The sequence below is a fragment of the Dermochelys coriacea genome, chromosome 25 (assembly GCF_009764565.3).
Source record: "Dermochelys coriacea isolate rDerCor1 chromosome 25, rDerCor1.pri.v4, whole genome shotgun sequence".
NCBI classification, from domain to species: domain Eukaryota; kingdom Metazoa; phylum Chordata; order Testudines; family Dermochelyidae; genus Dermochelys; species Dermochelys coriacea.
Window position 1 is genome coordinate 16,051,617 of NC_050092.1, and position 18,725 is coordinate 16,070,341.

The 18,725-nt window shown below is 46.0% G+C and overlaps 1 protein-coding gene and 1 long non-coding RNA gene across 3 annotated transcripts in view; one reads left to right on the forward strand and one right to left on the reverse strand.

Moving 5' to 3' along the window:
• LOC119848221 overlaps nucleotides 1-14,856 on the forward strand; it is a 39,353-nt gene extending 24,497 nt beyond the window's left edge. The window contains exons 3-4 of one of the 2 annotated variants that reach the window (XR_006277049.1): nucleotides 1,599-1,745; nucleotides 14,660-14,856. This is a non-coding gene — a long non-coding RNA (uncharacterized LOC119848221). Of the gene's footprint in view, nucleotides 1-1,598; nucleotides 1,746-5,197; nucleotides 6,020-14,659 lie in introns of those variants that run through there. The other variant, XR_006277050.1, reaches the window with a different exon arrangement.
• On the reverse strand, nucleotides 6,139-17,135 carry LOC119848213 (tetraspanin-33-like). Its single transcript, XM_038383689.2, has 8 exons — nucleotides 16,196-17,135; nucleotides 15,792-15,849; nucleotides 13,892-14,016; nucleotides 9,586-9,660; nucleotides 8,959-9,054; nucleotides 8,136-8,276; nucleotides 7,312-7,473; nucleotides 6,139-6,603 (listed from the first exon to the last, which is right to left on the reverse strand). Exons 1-8 carry the CDS (start codon nucleotides 16,250-16,252, stop codon nucleotides 6,508-6,510), a joined length of 810 nt encoding a protein of 269 aa, XP_038239617.1. The 5' UTR covers nucleotides 16,253-17,135; the 3' UTR covers nucleotides 6,139-6,507.
• Between the last annotated feature and the right edge of the window lie 1,590 nt (nucleotides 17,136-18,725).

The window sequence follows — 18,725 nt, forward strand, 5'->3', positions numbered from 1 at the left end:
CTCATATATGGGACTAATCAGCCCCTCCGTTGGCCATCTCAGTAGAAAAGCTACAGCAAAGGGCACACTAACTCCTAGAGGGGGTCCCTCCACATGGGACAGAGCCGCATTTGTGAAGCTTCTGTGGCTGCTGCCCCTACTATGCCTGCTGTGAAAAGAGGGCTCTCCAGGACTGTCAGTGCAGCACCTTGTAACGGGGTCATATCCATTGAATGAACCCAAGCAGTTAACAGAGAAAGTTAAAATAAAATAAATGTGATGATTTGGGGAATCTGTTTATGGGCAACTTATGAATACTGGTTGATTTAATGACAGGTTTCAGAGTAGCAGCCATGTTAGTCTGTATTTGCAAAAAGAAAAGGAGTATTCGAATACATCCGATGAAGTGAGCTGTCACTCACGAAAGCTTATGCTCAAATAAATTAGTTAGTCTCTAAGGTGCCACAAGTCCTCCTTTTCTTTTTGGTTGATTTAATTAAATTTCTGTGTCATTGAATTACTCAGTTTATATGGACAATGCAGGTGAGGTTACATCTTTTATTGGGCTGATTCTGCGATGATACTGCATACAATAGGTAGGACCCTACCAAATTCATAGTCCATTTTGGACCATTTCACAGTCATGGGATTTTAAAAATTGTAAATTTCGTGATTTCAGCTATTTAAATCTGAAATTTCATGGTGGTGTAATTGTAGGGATCCTGACCCAAAAAGGAGTGTGTAGGGGGTGTCGCAAGGTTATTGTAGGGGGGGTTGTGGTACTCCTACCCTTACTTCTGTGCTGCTGCTGGCGGCCGCGCTGCCTTCCGAGATGGGCAGCTTGAGAGCAGCAGCTGCTGGCCGGGAGCCCAGCTCTGAAGGCAGACCCGCCACCAGCAGCAGCGCAGAAATGATGGCATGATATGGTATTGCCACCCTTCTGTGCTGCTGCTGGAAAGGCACCGCCTTCAGAGTTGGGCACTCAGCCCACCAGCTGCCACTCTCCAGCAACCAGCCACTGCTCTCTACCCGCCCAGCTCTGAAGGCTGCACAGAAGTAAGGGTGGCAATACCGCATTCCCTCCTAAAATAGCCTTGTGACCCCCCCCCTGCAATTCCCTTTTGGGTCAGAACCCCCCAATTTAAGAAATGCTGGTCTCACCTATGAAATCTATATAGTATAGAGTAAAAGCACACAAAAGACCAGATTTCACAATGGGAGACCAGATTTCATAGTCCGTGAAGTATTTATCATGACCTTGAATTTGGTAGAGCCCAAACAATAGGTGTATGTGGAGTCAGCCATCTGCTGTCAGGGGCTGTGCTGCGTATCTCCAAAACCAGGGACAATGTAGGGTTGTTAAACCTTGATGGCTCCCATTCAAAGGGGAGCACTAGGACAATGCCATGGCCTATGTTAAACCAATTTTCTCCAACTTCTTTGCAGGGGTTTTGGAGAGTGGAAAATCCCTAACTAGGAGAACAAAAAGGCCAGTTACTAGTGCTGTGTCTTAAAAAACAGATCTTGAGAGTAGGGACTCGCAGAACAAGGGAAGCTTGGGCAGGAGAGAAGCACATGGGGGCATGCTTTCATAGCTGAGGTGTTGGTTTTAACTGCAGGACCAACTAAGAAGGAGGGAAAATGGATGCAGAGGAAAGAGATTCCACGTTTCAGAGGAGAAGCTGTGCACAGGAGAGGAGACTCTGGACTCCTTAAAGACCTCAGACCTAAGCACAAAGAACACTCAAGAGGGGTGAGGAAATGAGGTAGGGAAATGTGTCCAGGTGTGATTGTTTTGTCTAGATCTGTGTATTTCTTGAGCTAGCCAAAAAAGAAGTGATTGGTTTTTGAAGCCTTTGCAAAGCCTGAGTGTCTTTCTGTTTCCACTATAATGTGTCTCTGGACAGGTCAACTGTAAAGGAGAGTGCCTATAGGTTGGAGCCTGGAAAAGGTTGTGCTAAAGGTACTGGAGAATTTGGGAAGTGAGCTCTGGGCCTGTGGGCCTAGGACAGCTGGACCATCAAGTCCTATTTTTGTGAAGGGGTAACAGGCAAAAGCCTGTGGCTAGGACGTGTATCATAGCAGCCAAATAAAGAGACAGTGCTGCAGCCTACTTTGACCAAGGGAAGCTTAAGAGCACACAGATGTATCATCTTGGGATCCAAACACAGCAGCCTGATGAGGTCTAACAGAGAGCTCTACCAGGGTTGTGACAAAGAAAACCAAAGAGCAAATAGGAGAAAGTTAAGAACACTCACAGCCACATATATACCCCTTACCCCACACAATGCCCTGCACATGCACAGCCGTCCCCCCCCCCACACACACGTACATTCATGCATACCCCACTCTTCACAAGCTCAAGCATGCACATTCCCACCCATGCTCTCACACACAAGCACATACACACACATGCTGTTCCATATATTTTTCTCCACACTGCAATGGAAGAACCAAATTCAGGGGACCCATTGCACCCAGTCTCCCTAAAGCCACTTGAAAGTCAGCCTTGTGCACCAGCCAGCATCTCTTTTCCTTAGCCCCTTGCCCAGTACAGTGTGCTGCAGGCTAACCCTGTCTGCACTGGCAATGCCATTAGTGCCAGAATCCTGCTTTCTTGGACATATCTATACGCAGAGGGGATGGTGGTGGCAAGTACAACATGCACCTTACTTTAAATAAAATGCAGCAGACTGCAGCCACATTCACCCTTTAACATGGAGCTGCAACTCCCAGGGAGGACATGATTCTCTGCTGAGTCAAGCAGCCTGGCCATGTTGCAGCACAGTGCAGCCTCATCCCTTCTTGTGTAAGGCACAAGATCTGCATTCAGACTGCCAAAAGCATTTGGCATCTTCAGCTTATTTACCTGAGGAAGCTGAGCTGATGAAGATTCGGACGACACTAGATGGCTGGAAGGGCAAAGGGACCATCTTACCCTGGAGAAGTTCCTGGCATGTGTCCGGGCTGAGGCAGCTCAGACTCATGCTGGTGTCTTCACTTGCTGACTTCTCCCGTGGAGGACACTGTGCTTTACAGAAGAATCTAATCAAACAAGGCTGAATGCATCCGATGAAGTAAGCTGTAGCTCATGAAAGCTTATGCTCAAATAAATTTGTTAGTCTCTAAGGTGCCACAAGTACTCCTTTTCTTTATTCAAAGAAATGTCAGGAATGAGACCCAGCATGTGGCACTAATGAGCAATTCAGCACACTTGAAAACTGCCCCCTCAAGACTTCCCATATCACCCCAGAGAACAGACCATTGTGGGGCTTTGTTCCTTCACATTTAAACAGGACCCAGTAAAATCCTCAGCTGTTCAAATGGAAAAATTAGGAAAACCTAGAGCTCTGAGTCTGCACTGATAGCTGTGAAACTGTCTCCTTGCAACACAGGGGCTTGGGTGCATCCCAAGAGGGCATCCATCTCTATGGCAACCAGTGTTTGTCACTTGGGTGAATCCCCAAGGTGCTCTAAAAGTGCCAGACTCCAGTGTGCTCTTAGTCAGGGATGTACACTTGAGGCTCTTTTGCTCAGTGGCCTTGTTTACACTAGAAATTCTTGTAGCCATATTCCAGCAGTGGGCAGCGGTACCATCGCTAGTAACAGTATTAGCATGAAGCCGGACAGGGCATAGGCCTTCTTTCCACCTGTTTAGAGCAGGTTTTGACGACACGGGGGAACACACTCAAGCCCTGTCTGCACTAGTCTTTTGTCAAAGTGGAAAAGGGTGACTTACTAAAACGGCTCAATTAAAAATATTCCCAGTCAATATTTACACCTGTACAGTGACCTCTGAAGTCTGTGGTGTGGCTCCAAGTAAACTACAGGGAGGACAGACACAGCACACAGGAAGCTGACAAGAAAAATGTAATATTGTACAAGAACTAACTGACCACACAGTATCAACAGTGACCAGGAAAAAAATTATTTTATTTTGGAAAGTGATATGACAGCTGGACTCCAGTGGCACAAGATGACTCTTACAGTTTGGATTACACTGTACAGAATGCAATCTGCTTGTTCACATACTTGTCAGACTGTGAGAGAACTGGTCTTGCATAGGGTAACTCCTAATTGCACATTTCTACAGTACATGAGGTACAGTGAGAAGGAAAATGCCCTGCCAATAAATTGTCACCAGCGGGAGTTAGCAGCAAACAGACTCCTTCACTCCAAGCAAATGTGTCATCTTTCCAACAATTGCCAGCTAGAAGTTCAGTCTTTGGCAGCATCACCCAGTAGAGGCTCCCAAATTTTCTTGAGCCTGGAAAGTTGCCATTGTTGCTGAAGGAAACTGGTAGTTTTCAGGTGCAAAAGTGTGCTTGGTTCCATCGCCCTCCTCCCAAAAAAAGTTTGGGTTTGTGATCATATAAACTGAGGAGTGCTCAGAGAATGGGAACTGGATGCTCAGTTCTTAACATGATTGGACCCTTTAGCACCATGACAAAAATTATATATATATATATATATATATATATATATATATACATATACACATACATACACACACACACACACACACACACACACACACACACAGTCCTAAAGGTTCAGTTCTTCAAGAAAGCATTCCTGGCAATAACTTGAATAGTTACAGTACATGCAAATATAGCCGAACACAGAGCCTGTGATACAAATCCCCCAGGGACTGTACTAGCCAGTGCCTCCATGCAAACAGCTTCACAATTTCCCTGCAGCAATTGCTAATTGCCTCACTGTGATCAAAGTCCCCTGTGTATGCTATCACAATCATAGAAATGTAGACCTGAAAAGGACCTCGAGAGGTCTTCTAGTCCAGCCCCTTGAACTGAGGGGGAACCAGGTAAATCTAGCCCATCCCTGATGGGCATATGTCCAACCTGTTCTTAAAAACCTGCAATGACAGGAATTCCACTACTTCCCTTGAAGCCTGCTCCAGAGCTTAACTATCTTTATAGTTAGAAAGTTTTCCCTAATATCTTCCTGGCTGCAGATTAAGCCCATTTCTTCTTGTCCTACCTTCAGTGGACATGGAGAACAGTTGATCACCTTTCTCTTTATAACAGCCCTTAACACATTAGAAAACTGTCATCAGATCCCCCTCTGCCATCTTTCTCAAGACTAAACATACCCAGTTTTTTAAAACTTTTCCTCATAAGTCAGATATATTAAACCTTTTATAATTTTTGTTGTTCTCCTCTGGACTTTCTCCAATTTATCCACATCTTTCCTACAGTGTGGCACCCAGAATTGGACACAGTACTCCAGCTGAGGCCTCACCAGTGCTGAATAGAATGGGACAATTACCTCCTGTGTCTTACAAACAACACTCCTGTTAATGTACCTGTGATGCAGTGTACAAAGCCCACACTAGGCCTGAAGGGGTTAAAGGAAGCACCACCACTCCAGACCTGCAGAGCATGCTCCAACTGGAGAGGCACCTTAAAACTTGAGAGCAACTTAGTTCAGAAGAGGGAGGCTGGAGAGGAAGACAGACCTACCCCGTGGGCTCCTGAACAAGGGTGCCAAAGCAGCCTCCCTGTGAGGAATAAGCCTACCTGCTAAACCAAGTTTGGGCTGAAGGTTTAGTTGTCTTTTCATTTTCTTTTATCTTATATAGGACTTGGAGGCATGCGGGGAGATGGATGGTAGGAAGTGACCCAGGAGCAAATTGGAGGGCATTCCAGGTTGCTTGAAACTGTTGGCACTCATAGACCCTGGGTAAGAGCCTGGTAGAGTGGGAGGGACCAGGCTCCCCTTCCAACTGCCCTTGCTGCAGGAGGGATGTAAGGCTCATTTCCACCCCACTCCTCTTCTAGTAAGGAGAGGGCAAGAACATTGAAAAGCCTGAGATAAAGCTAAGCCCCATCCATCCAAGGAACTGGATTGAAAGGCCCTCCTGAAGGGAGGCAAGGCTGGAAACTGGGTGGGCTACCCACCTGGCCCTCTGGGGACTCTATTACAATACCCCAAAATGATATTAGCATTTTTTTGCAACTGCATCACATTGTTGGCTCATGTTCAATTTGCGATAACTCCCAGATCCTTTTCAGCAGCACTAACACCTAACCAGTTATTCCCCATTTTGTAATTATGCATTTGACATTTTTCTTCCCAAGTGTAGTACTTTGCACTTGTCTTTACTGACTTTCACCTTTTGATTTCCAACCAATTCTCCAATTGTAACCCTGTCCTCCAAAGTGATTGCTAAAGCAACCTGAGGACTCTGACCACAGATGGAGAATAAGCATCAGGAATCTCAGAAAAGAAAGATCTGGTTTTGTGAAAATGTCCATGGTAATAAAACAGTGGGGGAGGAGAGAGTGAGACCCACCAGGCAGCAAGGGCTCTTTCCAAGCAGCAGTTGCCTCTGCCTCATATGCACAGAAAATGCTTTCCACTGTCTGTTTATTCACGTGGGGCATGGGCCCTGGCACCCTCTGGGGTATTCACAGTGTTTTGTCTGAGATCTCAGTTTGTTCCTTCTCCGCAGCCCACACCAGTGGCAACAGAGACCATGCTGGGCTCTTGATGGGAGTAACAGACTTATTTCTCGGGGCCTCTCCTCCTTGTGCTTTTCCGTTTCTGTATGATCAGGTCAATCTGGTAAATGAGCATCACTGCCATGGAAAACACAAGAATCTGGAAGGGAAAAGAAAGTCACGGGGGCTGGATTCATTAACACTTGAAAGCAACATCCCTGAGGTCTTAGAGCAGGGGAAATGCCAGGGAAGGGACCACAAAATCCTGTAATTTACCCTTTAGACAAAACCCAAGGTTCTGGTGACAAGAACTGTGTCCCCCACTGACTTTCATAGTTGCTGCAGGAGTTCAGCACCTCTGAAAATCAGGCTACTTATTTAGGTGCCTAAGCATTATTGTTCATATGTCACTATATTATTAGTACCGTATATCTAACTATGGATTTAGGTGTTAACATTAGCCACTCAAGTTTGAAAACTTTGGCCGGAAGGGTGTGGTTATCACTCACAGGGCTAGCCAAGCAGAGCTAGCCAAGCAGATTCTTGGCTTTGTTTATACTAGAAAAATGCACTGGTTTAACCACATTTATTTCAAAATCAATTTAAATCAATGCAAACTCTTAATATAGATGCACTTCTATACATGGAGGTAGGTTGCATCAACACACTTGATATTAGTTTAGCTTGCATTTGTAAATTACCAGCTTAACCTTTGCTTATGTTAATTTAGCTTAAATCAGTTTAAGTGCATTGCTCTTGAGAGTTTGCACTGGTTTACTCGATTAGTTTTAGTTTTTAATGGATTTAATTAAACTGATGCACTTTTCTAGTACAGACATAGTCTTAACGCTGTTACAGCCTCAGTTACCTCCAAGAAAAACAGTCCTATTGCTAGCCCTGCAACAAGCAGCAGGTTTCTCTGCCCCCAGCCAACAATCTTTTCCAAGCAGCCCTCAATGTATATCAGACTTTCTGCTTTCCATGATCTCAGGTTCTGGGTCCCATAGCCACACATGCTGTTGAGAACACTCTGCAGGGAGAGAAGAATCAGCAAGAGTTTAGTGAGTGAGGAACAGGATCTTTTCTTTTCCCCCTGAAGTAGTCACTGCATGCCTGACCCTGAGAGGAGAGGAAGGGGACAGGTGTCCTGATACAAACACCTTTCAGGGATGATCTAGTTAATACTTAGTCCTGCCATGAGTGCAGGGGATTGGACTAGATGGCCTCTCGAGGTCCCTTCCAGTCCTATGATTCTGATACATAGTGATGGGCCCAATCAAAGAACCAGGACAGAATGCTGCTTTGATCTTGGTGATCTAGCCAGCTATGTTAGACAGGCACCATGTTAAGTGGTTAGAATAGGGGATTTGGAATTGGGAGATGTGGGTTCTGTTTGCGTCTCTTCCACAGACTCATTGTATATTCTAAGTAAATTCACATTGCCTTTCTGTGTTTGTTTCCTTAACCCAGGGCAGATAATGATACTGACCTGACCTTGCAAACTGCATTGAGAGCCTGACATGAAATGTTCTATAAATGCAAAGTACCTCTGATACTTTCCTACTTGATCTCATTGACTTTATTTTAATGTGTGCCCTTAGCTCCCAACCATCTGCTGCAGTGGAGATTTTTTAAAATAGAAACCTCAAGAAAAAAATTTTAACCACAAAAATGTGGCCAGATTTGACTTACAGTAATGGCTGCCTTTTTATCCTTCTGGATGCAGCAGGAGAAAGGCACAGCACAGCGTTCCAGACTGGGGTTGGAGTCTTGGCACTCAAAGTAAGTATTCTGAGACCAGTCCTTGTAGGAATGCACCCCACAGCACTTGAACTGAGAGAGTGAAACAGAAAGGAGGACCCTGGGGTAGCTGCTTGTTTACACAGGGTGCAAGTGTGCATGGGGCTGTACAGACAGGAGTTCTGAGAATAGCTCTGAGATAAGTGACTCTGAGACATGGGTGACAACCATCTCTCTCATGGGTATTCACAGGTAGACCCCGAGACTTTCAGGGGACTTTAGCAATCCAATTGGGGAGGGAGAAGCAACTGTGTTTTGTGGTGCAAACAGGGAGCAAAAATGGGGAGTTTCCCTAAATTGGCCAATGGTGAAATTTCACCCTGTTCTCATCTGCCCTGGTGAAAGTCACAGCTGCTGCCATGGACACAAAAAATAAGTGGAGACCATTCTCCTTTCTGTGGTGTGAGGAGTGGAGGAAACACTGACTTGAGCACAGGGCCTGGCAAGACAATGAGAAGCTGGCTATCAGGGACCTGGCTTTAGGCTCCATGTGTATGTGAGGGTCTAAGGCTGGCACTGAGATCCCAGCACTGACTGTAGCTCATGAAAGCTTATGCTCAAATAAATTTGGTAGTCTCTAAGGTGCCAGAAGTACTCCTTTTCTTCTTCCAGCACTGACTGAGGATCTGAGACAGAGTCTGTTTGGCCATTTGCCTTCACTGAAATAGTTAAACAGCAAAGCATGATACAAATCTGAGAGGTGTTATTAAATTACCTTTTTCTGTATATAATCAATAAGGTTCTGTAAATCTAGATCATTCCTATAACCAGAGATAGCTTTTCCCATCAGAAATGCTGCTTTCTCCAACACCTGCAACACACACAGACAGTGCGGTTGTCAGCATCTACCAGGCAGATTCATTGACTTGCAGAAGCTCCCCTTGTCTTCCATTTCCTGCACTTTGGGCCAAATCTTGTCTCTGTGGCATCTGGCCTCTGACTCTGAGGTACCCCTAACCTGAGCATGTCACAGGGACAAATGCAAGTTAAACCCAAGTGGCTGCCATTTTCCCTGTTCACCTCCCAAAAAATGCAGATGAAGGTTGACCTGCATTTCTGTTGGCAGCCAGAGTATAAATACTCTGCATTTATATAGCACAATACAGTATGCATTCAGATATTAACTGATTAATCTTGACAACCTCACAGTCAGGTAGGTAGAGGAAGTATTAATGTTCACATTTTCAAGAGGGGAAACTGAGGCAGAGAGGGGAAGAGACTTGCCCAAGGCTACATAGGGTGCTACTGACTTCTAGATCTGTGCTCATGCAACTATGTTGCCAAATGCAACTGTCTAATTCAGCAAAGTGTCAGCCAACTCGGGAGTTAATTGTGCAGTTACCATGCCAGAGAAGATAAATCCCAGGACAGCAGCCACGATCTGGAGAATGAGACTGATCAGTAAAATCCAAGCAAACTGAAAAATGAAGGGGTGAGATCATCAGAACAACCTGTAGAGCAATCAGTTCCCCCCTGCCAGCATCAATGCAAGAGCCCTTAGAGCAAGAGCTCTGTGGGACTGGGGCCGTGTGATGTACATTCACCCTGCTGTGTCTGTGTGTTAATACTGATGCCCAGAGCACCAATGATACCATCCAACTCTGTCCACATATCTATTCAGGGGACACCATCATAGGGCCTAATCACATCAGCCACACTGTCAGAGGCTCGTTCACCTGCGCATCTACCAATTGATATATGCCATCATGTGCCAGCAATGCCCCTCTGCCATGTACATTGGTCAAACTGGACAGTCTCTATGTAAAAGAATAAATGGACACAAGTCAGACGTCAAGAATTATAACATTCAAAAACCAGTCTGAGAACATTTCAATCTCTCTGGTCACTCGATTACAGACCTAAGAGTTTCAGAGTAGCAGCCGGATTAGTCTGTATTCGCAAAAAAGAAAAGGAGTACTTGTGGCACCTTAGAGACTAACAAATTTATTTGAGCATAAGCTTTCATGAGCTACAGCTCACCTCATTGGCTGCATTCTTAAGACCTAAGAGTGGCTATTCAACAAAAAGCTTCAAAAACAGACTCCAATGAGAGACTGCTGAATTGGAATTAATTTGCAAACTGGATACAATTAACTTAGGCTTGAATAGAGACTGGGCGTGGATGGGTCATTACACAAAGTAAAACTATTTCCCCATGTTATTCTCCCCCCCCCACACACACACACTGTTCCTCAGACATTCTTGTCAACTGCTGGAAATGGCCCACCTTGATTATCACCACAAAAGGTTTTCTTCCCCCCCCCCCCCTGCTGGTAATAGCTCATCTTAAGTGATCATTCTCCTTACAGTGTGTATGATAAAACCCATTGTTTCATGTTCTCTGTGTGTGTACATAAATCTCCCCACTGTATTTTCCACTGAATGCATCCAATGAAGTGAGCTGTAACTCACGAAAGCTTATGCTCAAATAAATTTGTTAGTCTCTAAGGTGCCACGAGTACTCCTTTTCTTTTAGTCCAGAGGAAGTCAGCTGTCAGGTGCAATGAATCAGCATTTCCCATTCAGTAATACCTTATCTTGGGGGACCCCAAGGCACCGGGGCCTGCTTAGGACCTGTTACACACAAGACAATCCCTGGAGTTTCCAGGGATGCACCCTATATAGGAAGGCTTGGAAAATCTAGTTCAAGAATCTACAAGAGGACACAGTAGCTGAAACACTGTAGAGAGCACAGGGGACAAGCCCAAGACCTGGCTGAGCAGGGGAACAGTTTAAGTGACCAACCCCTTGGAGAGACTAGGCTTGATTATTTATGCATAGAAGGCTGTCTCTTACCTGCACTCCACTGCTATTGTTCCAAGTCCTAGCCCTCCTTGCAGCAGGAGGGCTGAATGCGAGAACTTCCAGGCAACCACCTGAGTACCAGTGTTATTATAAGGCAGGGTTCCCCATCATGGCTTAATGGTAATACTGCTGATAAATATCACTACCTGAATGTAGTGGAGAGTCAAGTCCCCTGCCTACAAGTCCCAGTTGAGGAATATAGCATGGCCTAGAACAGAATTTCCCCCTGGCTGGTTTTCCCCACAAGCCTCCATGCTTCATTTGCATGTGAGGCTAGAAGGAAATTATTAGAATGTTTCCGACAAAAACGCCCCACTGCCTCTTCTATAGCAATGGTGATGGAGCTGAGATTGCCTGTGCTAATGGGACAGGCACTGACTCCACAGTCAGGTCAGCATTTTGGAGCAAGCCTCCCAGCCCATATTAGGGCTAAGGGGGCTTGCACTAGTGTTTTAAAGATAGCATTAGAGACAGCACTTTGAAGTTGCTTGGCCTCCAGTGCAAGCTCTGCTCACCCGAATCTCAGAGTAGCAGCCATGTTAGTCTGTATCCGCAAAAAAGAAAAGGAGTACTTGTGGCACCTTAGGTTTCAGAGTAGCAGCCGTGTTAGTCTGTATTCGCAAAAAGAAAAGGAGTACTTGTGGCACCTTAGAGACTAACAAATTTATTAGAGCATAAGCTTTCGTGAGCTACAGCTCACTTCATCGGATGCATTTCATGCATCCGATGAAGTAAGCTGTAGCTCACGAAAGCTTATGCTCTAATAAATTTGTTAGTCTCTAAGGTGCCACAAGTACTCCTTTTCTTTTTGTGGCACCTTAGAGACTAACGAATTTATTTGAGCATAAGCTTTCGTGAGCTACAGCTCACTTCAAGTATTAATTACAGCTCATTTTAAGTGAGCTGTAGCTCACGAAAGTTTATGCCAAAATAAATTTGTTAGTCTCTAAGGTGCCATAAATCCTCCTTTACTTTTTTCACCAAGATCTGTCAACCTAGGCTGGGAGACATACCCTGACCTTGCTGGCATTGTGACTGCCCTATTAGCTGCTTTTTGTAACATTGTAGCTGTGTTGATCCCAACAAGGTGGGTGAGGTAATATCTTTTATTGGACCAACTTCTATTGGTGAAAGACGAGTTAGAGCTTACACAGAGCTCTTCTTCATGACTGGGAAACGTACTCAGAGTGTCACAGCTAAATACAAGGTGGAACAGGTTGTTTAGCATAAGGAATTACATGTTGTAAGAGGTCATTCAAGGTGAAGTGGGCAGTTAACACCTTTGCTATCATAGGACAAAAAGTTAGGTTTTTTAGGTTAGATTGTTGTAATGAGCCATAAATCCACGTTAGCTGCTTGGAAGGTGCTTTGTCTGAGTGCCCGTCATGGAATCTCAACAATTAGGGATGGAAAAGACCTATGAGGTCAGCTAATAACACTCACCTCCTGGCTGTGCTTTGAAGTTGTAAAGTGCTAGGAATTGCCAAGTGTTGTTAGCCCATCGCTGGGGCTGGTTGTTGTTCCCTACAGTCTATTCTCTAGTGTTTTGTCCAGTCTAGTTTAAATGCCATTTTTTCATTAGCATGGTTAAGTCTCCAGCACAGGAACCAGCAAAGGGAAATGAATCTTTGAGTTAGCAAACAATTTCTTTGGTGAGTTTTTGCTGCTTTGCTGCAGTCAGCAATTTCCTCACGTTTATTTGACAAGTTGTGAAAAATTTTTTTTACTCTGTAGATTTATCATGTTGAGTCCGTGCATTTGATTCCCAGCACTCAGAATTCAGTTGAGTGTGGTCACATAAGGCAGATGGGATTGTTTCTGTTCTCCAATTGCATAAATATAACTCTTACGGAGCACTCTTCCTACACAGATCTTTACACAGGCCATTCTGAAATTTGTTCACCCAAATGTTGCTGAGCGTGGCTTGAGGGCTCAGAAGGTCAGCTCAGAAATGCACAAGGACATCAAAGCAAGTGTATTTTAAAATTGAAGCCAATATTCCAAGACATTGTTTGGAGGGGGCCAGTATTTACCCAGCTATAGTGATAAACATTAGCTGACACCTGAGAATGAACCTTTCCTTTTGTATTACTGGGACATGTTAAATCCTGTCAAGAGGGAATTTCTGTTATTTGCAAATGAAAAGAACACACCCTAAACCTCTTCCAGCCACATTGGATTCCATTAGCTACAAGAAACATGCAGTCTCCAAACATATTATACACACTTTCTTGCATTGCATTGCTGTAGCATGTCTGTGCCTCAAGACACTCCACAATGAAATTATCCTCAAGATAACCTCATAACACCTGGAGGAATGTTACATTTGCAGACTCTCTGCAAAATTCCCATAAAGGCAACAACTGTGGATTCTGATGGGCAAATATTATAAACAACCCTTTGACTTGGGACAAATAGTGTAAATGGCAAAATGTTGAGCAAATGTGAAAAACAGGCCACATTAAAAAGGTGACAACTGGCACAAGCCACCAGATCTTTTTGCTTGGATGTGCAACCAAAGAGACAGGTGGGGAGCAGAAGTTATGAGTCATGATGGCTTTAGTGTGGTCAGGAATTCACTGATTTTTTTCTGTCTCCTTGCTGTTCAGGCTGTTGGGGAGCTATTTTCCCACTAGCTCAGTAACATGCTAGTACTTCCAGTGCTCCCCTTCAACATCCACTTAAGGTACTGACAAAAATTGAGCTCCTAATGCAGGTGGAGCAGGTTCACACTCCACTCTTTGAGGCAGTCTCTTTAGGCAGGAAGTTGCCTAGTAAGGGCAGCCCAAGGCATAGGGATCCCTATCAAATAGAAAAAAGTCATCCCACTAGCCTCTCCTTACAATTTTCAGCAGCACAGGCAGGTCACACAAGGCTCCTGTACACCCCACAAAGGTGATGCCAAACATCAGGATCCCCACTGTGAGCAGGATCAGCGAGGGATCAGCAAGGAGCGAATCCACAGCACCTGGCAGAGATTGAAAAACAAGGCAAAGTAAGAAATTAGCACAAGCCAAATCCTGCTCCTTCCTCTTCCTTTCGGAGTATCAAGAATGGATACAGAGCTCACAGAAAAACATTGAGCTGGACAAGTTCCACATACTAGCCTTCCAGGGCAATCCCCAACCCTCCCCTTGAAACACATTTCCTTCCTGCACTCATCAATTGGGATTACAAAACACTCACCAAACAAAGTTCTGCGTTACAAGGTGGCCTGGGTCCGCATTTTTAATTGATGAACACATTTGTCACCTTGGACTGTAAACCCTTCTGGACAGAGGCCATGTTTGTCTCTATAGTCTGTATAAGACCAAGCACATAGCTAGTGCTCAGCAAGTACAAATGGCACATTGAAGGGGAGGGGGAATTTGTGCTTGGAGGTTTATTCCCCAGCCTTGAAACTGGGCAAGGCAACAAAACCTTGGGTTCATGGCATTGGTGGAAGGAGCTGAGCTCCCTCCCGAGTTTACTTTCCAGAGTTCTCAGGCATTCATTAGGCTGTACCGCCTTATTTGATCCATTTTTAATTTGTTTATTGAATATTGCTGAACACTCAGCAGCCTTTGGGCATGACAAACATACATGGTTAATAATCCTTCTCACCCTTGTAGATCCATCAAAAGGATTAGGCAACACCCTGCACCACCATGTGGGAGTGACACACAGGAACAATGGCGGAGGGCGATTTGAAAACTGCCAGTCAGAGATGGGCCACGAAGCTTATTTCCATGCAGTACTGGGAAAGAGAGCAATGACTGCACAATTATCCTGCAGTCACTTTGTTAGCTTTATCTAAACTCCAGTTTGGTAACTGTAAAGGAGCAAAAAAAAAAAAAAAAAGTGTGTATTTGTGGTACCTTAGAGACTAACGAATTTATTTGAGCATAAGCTTTTGTGAGCTACAGCTCACTTCATCGGATGCATTTAGTGTATTTTCCACTGAATGCATCCAATGAAGTGAGCTGTAGCTCATGAAAGCTTATGCTCAAATAAATTCGTTAGTCTCTCGGGTGTCACAAGTACTCCTTTTCCTTTTGCAAATACAGACTAACGCAGCTGCTACTCTGAAACTTGTAAAGGAGCAGACTCACCTCTGCAGCACCTCCTGCTGGTCATTGGGGAATTAGCTCTATCCAGCACAGAGCACCCTCTGCAGGTCAGTGATCCACACAGCTCTAGCCCCCATGTCAGTCAGACCCCAGTGCCCCTTTCTCTGGGTTCTGCCCCCTGACAGCACTCCCAAACTCTACCTCTGGGTCTCCCCTTCCTGGGGAACCCCCCCAACCCACTATCCCTACCTTGCCTCAGTCTGGGCTAGTGCCAGTCATCACCAAGCCCCCACTCCCTGGGGCAGACAGTAGTGTAAAGGCCACTCATCATAGGCAAGGGGGTTCAGATCTGTTGCCTTTCTCTGCCTCCCAGTACCTCTATAGGCCTTGAGCCAGGTCCTACAGCCTGGAGCACCCCACTCAGCGTACTCCTTCCCTAATACTACACTACCCTCAGTATCCTGGCTCTATCCTACTCTCTCCCAACATAGAAAGAGACTCCTTAGGCCTCTGCCTCACAACCTTTCTATACAGGCCAGCTGAGGGCCTGATTGGGGCATGGCCCAGCTGTGGCTGCTTCCCCAATCAGCCATCCCCAGCCACAGCCCTCTCCAGGACTGCTTTTAACCCCTTCTATTTTAGGAGTAGCCACCCTGCTACAGTAACTCAGGGAGGGACAGGAAATAGTACTTACTTGTCTCTTTAGAGAGTTTGGCATAAATACCAACTGCCACCATGAGCCCACTGGCCACCTAGGGAGGAAGAATCAGAAACAAACTCATCATTTTGCAAGAGGAAAAATCCCCAACAGCATCTAATCCTGGGAGCAGGAGACATCTGCCCAGCCAGAGAAGAGAAGCAGGACTCTCAGCCTGTCCCAGGGGAGTCCAGATGAAGGGATACCAAAGGGCAGATTAGCAATTTACAAGGGACCTGCACCCTGACATCCTCACCACAGGGCCCTAGTATCACAACTGGCCAGACTGACTCTTCACTGGGATGACTTTGAAAGTGGGTTTTCCTGCATGCAGTGATCTTGCTACCCAGCCAGTGTCAGCCACACCTGGGCCTGGCAGTCCCATCCCCACTCAGACTCACCCAGAAGAGGTAACAGGAGACAAACAAAGTGTATTTGATGAGCTGTTTTGTTCTCATGGTTCGTGTCCTGGAGTCTCTGATGCCAGCGCACTACTCTCCCAGATGTGGAGTCCGTTTCTCTGCTGATTCTTGGTATCTGGGTCATGTGCTCTAGGGAGTGTTACAGGCACAAAGGGAAAAGACTGACATGTACAGTCAGGTTTGCCACGTGTTTCCTAGTGTAAGTCACTTGCCTGTTTTCAGCTCTCTTGCAGCTGTAGTAGGACAGGCTGACTAGGCAAAATAAACTCCTGAAATGACGACCTTAGACACACTGGAAGAAGAGGAGGCCAAGGCAAGGAGAAGCCCAGCAGTGAGGTGGGGCAGCATTCTTCCATTCAGGTTATTGACAATAGGAGGAAGAGAAGCCATTTGAAGAGAGATTCTGCCCAAACTGCCAGTGAAATGTCAGAGGAGACAGGAAGAAACAGGCTTAGACTAGATTCTGTGCATCAGAAAGACAGGTTCCTAGGAGCTGGAGTCCCAGCCCCTCATTCCTTGGGTAGGGCTCACTGAGAAGGAAGAGTGCTTGACAACTGGAATGAGGAGAGAGGCACTTGGAATGGGAACCCTGCAAGAACTCACCCTTCACCCCCACGTGAAAAAAGAGAGACTCCTACAATTAATTTTTTTTAAAAAACAGCCTTCAAAGTCAACACAGTGAAAGGTGCCAGATGGCCAGCACTGGAGACAGACAAAATTTCATCAGAACTGAGCAGTGCATGCAGCGGTAGAGTGGGCTTCCTCTCACTGAGCCAGCCTACACGCCTCACCAAATATACCTCTCCATTGCTGGGAACCTTCCAGAGGTGAAAGTAAGCCGGTCCGATCCGGTCCGGCGTACTGGCAAGAGCTAGTGTGCTGTACCAGATCGGCTTCCCCAGGCAGCGATTTAAAGGTCCTGGGGCTCCCAGCAGCAGCTGGAGCCCCGGGCCCTTTAAATTGCCACCAGAGCCCTCAGGTAGCAGAGGCGGCTGGGAGCCCTGGGGCTCTGTCGGCGATTTAAAGGGCCCGGGGCTCCGCTGCGGTAGAGGCAGCCGGGAGCCCCTAGCCCTTGAAATCACTGCCAGAGCCCTCAGTCGCAGCTGCTACGCCAGGGCTGCAACAGCAGGGCTCTGGCGGCGATTTAAAGGGCCCGGGCTCTGGCTGCTGCTGCCGCCCCGGGCCCTTTAAATCTCTGCCGGCTCCAGCAGTGGGGCTCCAGTGGCAATTTAAAAGGCTTGGGGCAGTAGTGGTGGCAGGAGCCCTGGGGCCTTTAAATCCCTGCCCAAGCCCCGCTGCCGGAGCCGGAGCCCTGGGGTAGTGGCGGAGGGGCACTGGCAGTGATTTAAATGGCCCGGGACTCCCAGCCACCACTACTGCAGCAGCAGAGCCCTGGGCCCTTTAATTGGCCCCCAGGGCTCCCAGTTGCCTCAGCAACTTGTAGCTCCCGTGGTGATTTAAAGGGCTGGGGCTCCCAGCTGCTTCTACTGCACCTGGAGCCCCTGGCTCTTTAAATCTTGATTTAAAGGGCCTGGGGCACTAAAGGCCCTGCCCCTTCCAGTTGAGGCCCCGCCCCTGCTCAGGACTCTAGTGTACCAGTAAATCCTTTAACTTATTTTCACCTCTAAAACCTTCACTTATTCCTTGTCTTCCTTGAGTGCCCCTTTAGCACCTTGTTTCAGAGTAGCAGCCCTGTTAGTCTGTATTTGCAAAAAGAAAAGGAGTACTTGTGGCACCTTAGAGACTAACAAATTTATTTGAGCATAAGCTTTCGTGAGCTACAGCTCACTTCATCGAATGCATTTGGTGAAAATACAGAGCGGTAGATTTTATATACACACACAGAGAACCATGAAACAATGGGTTTATTCATACACACTGTAAGGAGAGGTTTCAGAGTAGCAGGCTCGTGTTAGTCTGTATTCGCAATAAACGAAAAGGTAGTACTTGTGGTCCACCTTAGATGACGTAATAAATTTATTAGAGCATAAGCTTTCGTGAGCTAGATGCATCCGATGAAGTGAGCTGTAGCTCACAAAAGCTTATGCTCTAATAAATTTGTTAGTCTCTAAGGTGCCACAAGTACTCCTTTTCTTACTGTAAGGAGAGTGATCACTTAAGATGAGCCATCACCAGTGGGGGGGGAGGAAAACCTTTCATGGTGACAATCAAGGTGGGCTATTTCCAGCAGTTAACAAGAACATCTGAGGAACAGTGGGGGGTGGGGTAGGGAAATAACATGGGTATAAAAAAAAAGTATAAAAAAGTATAAGCTTTTGTGAGCTACAGATCACTTCATCAGATGCATTCTGTAGCTCACGAAAGCTTATGCTCAAATAAATTAGTTAGTCTCTAAGGTGCCACAAGTACTCCTTTTCTTTTTTTTCTAGAAAGGCAGGACCTTAGTGACCTGCCTGGAGGGTCGTGCCCTGAAGAGGAGATGGCAGGTCTGGGAGTGAGTAGAGCTGTGGAGAGAGACAATATGAGGGAAGATGCTACTGGAGGAACG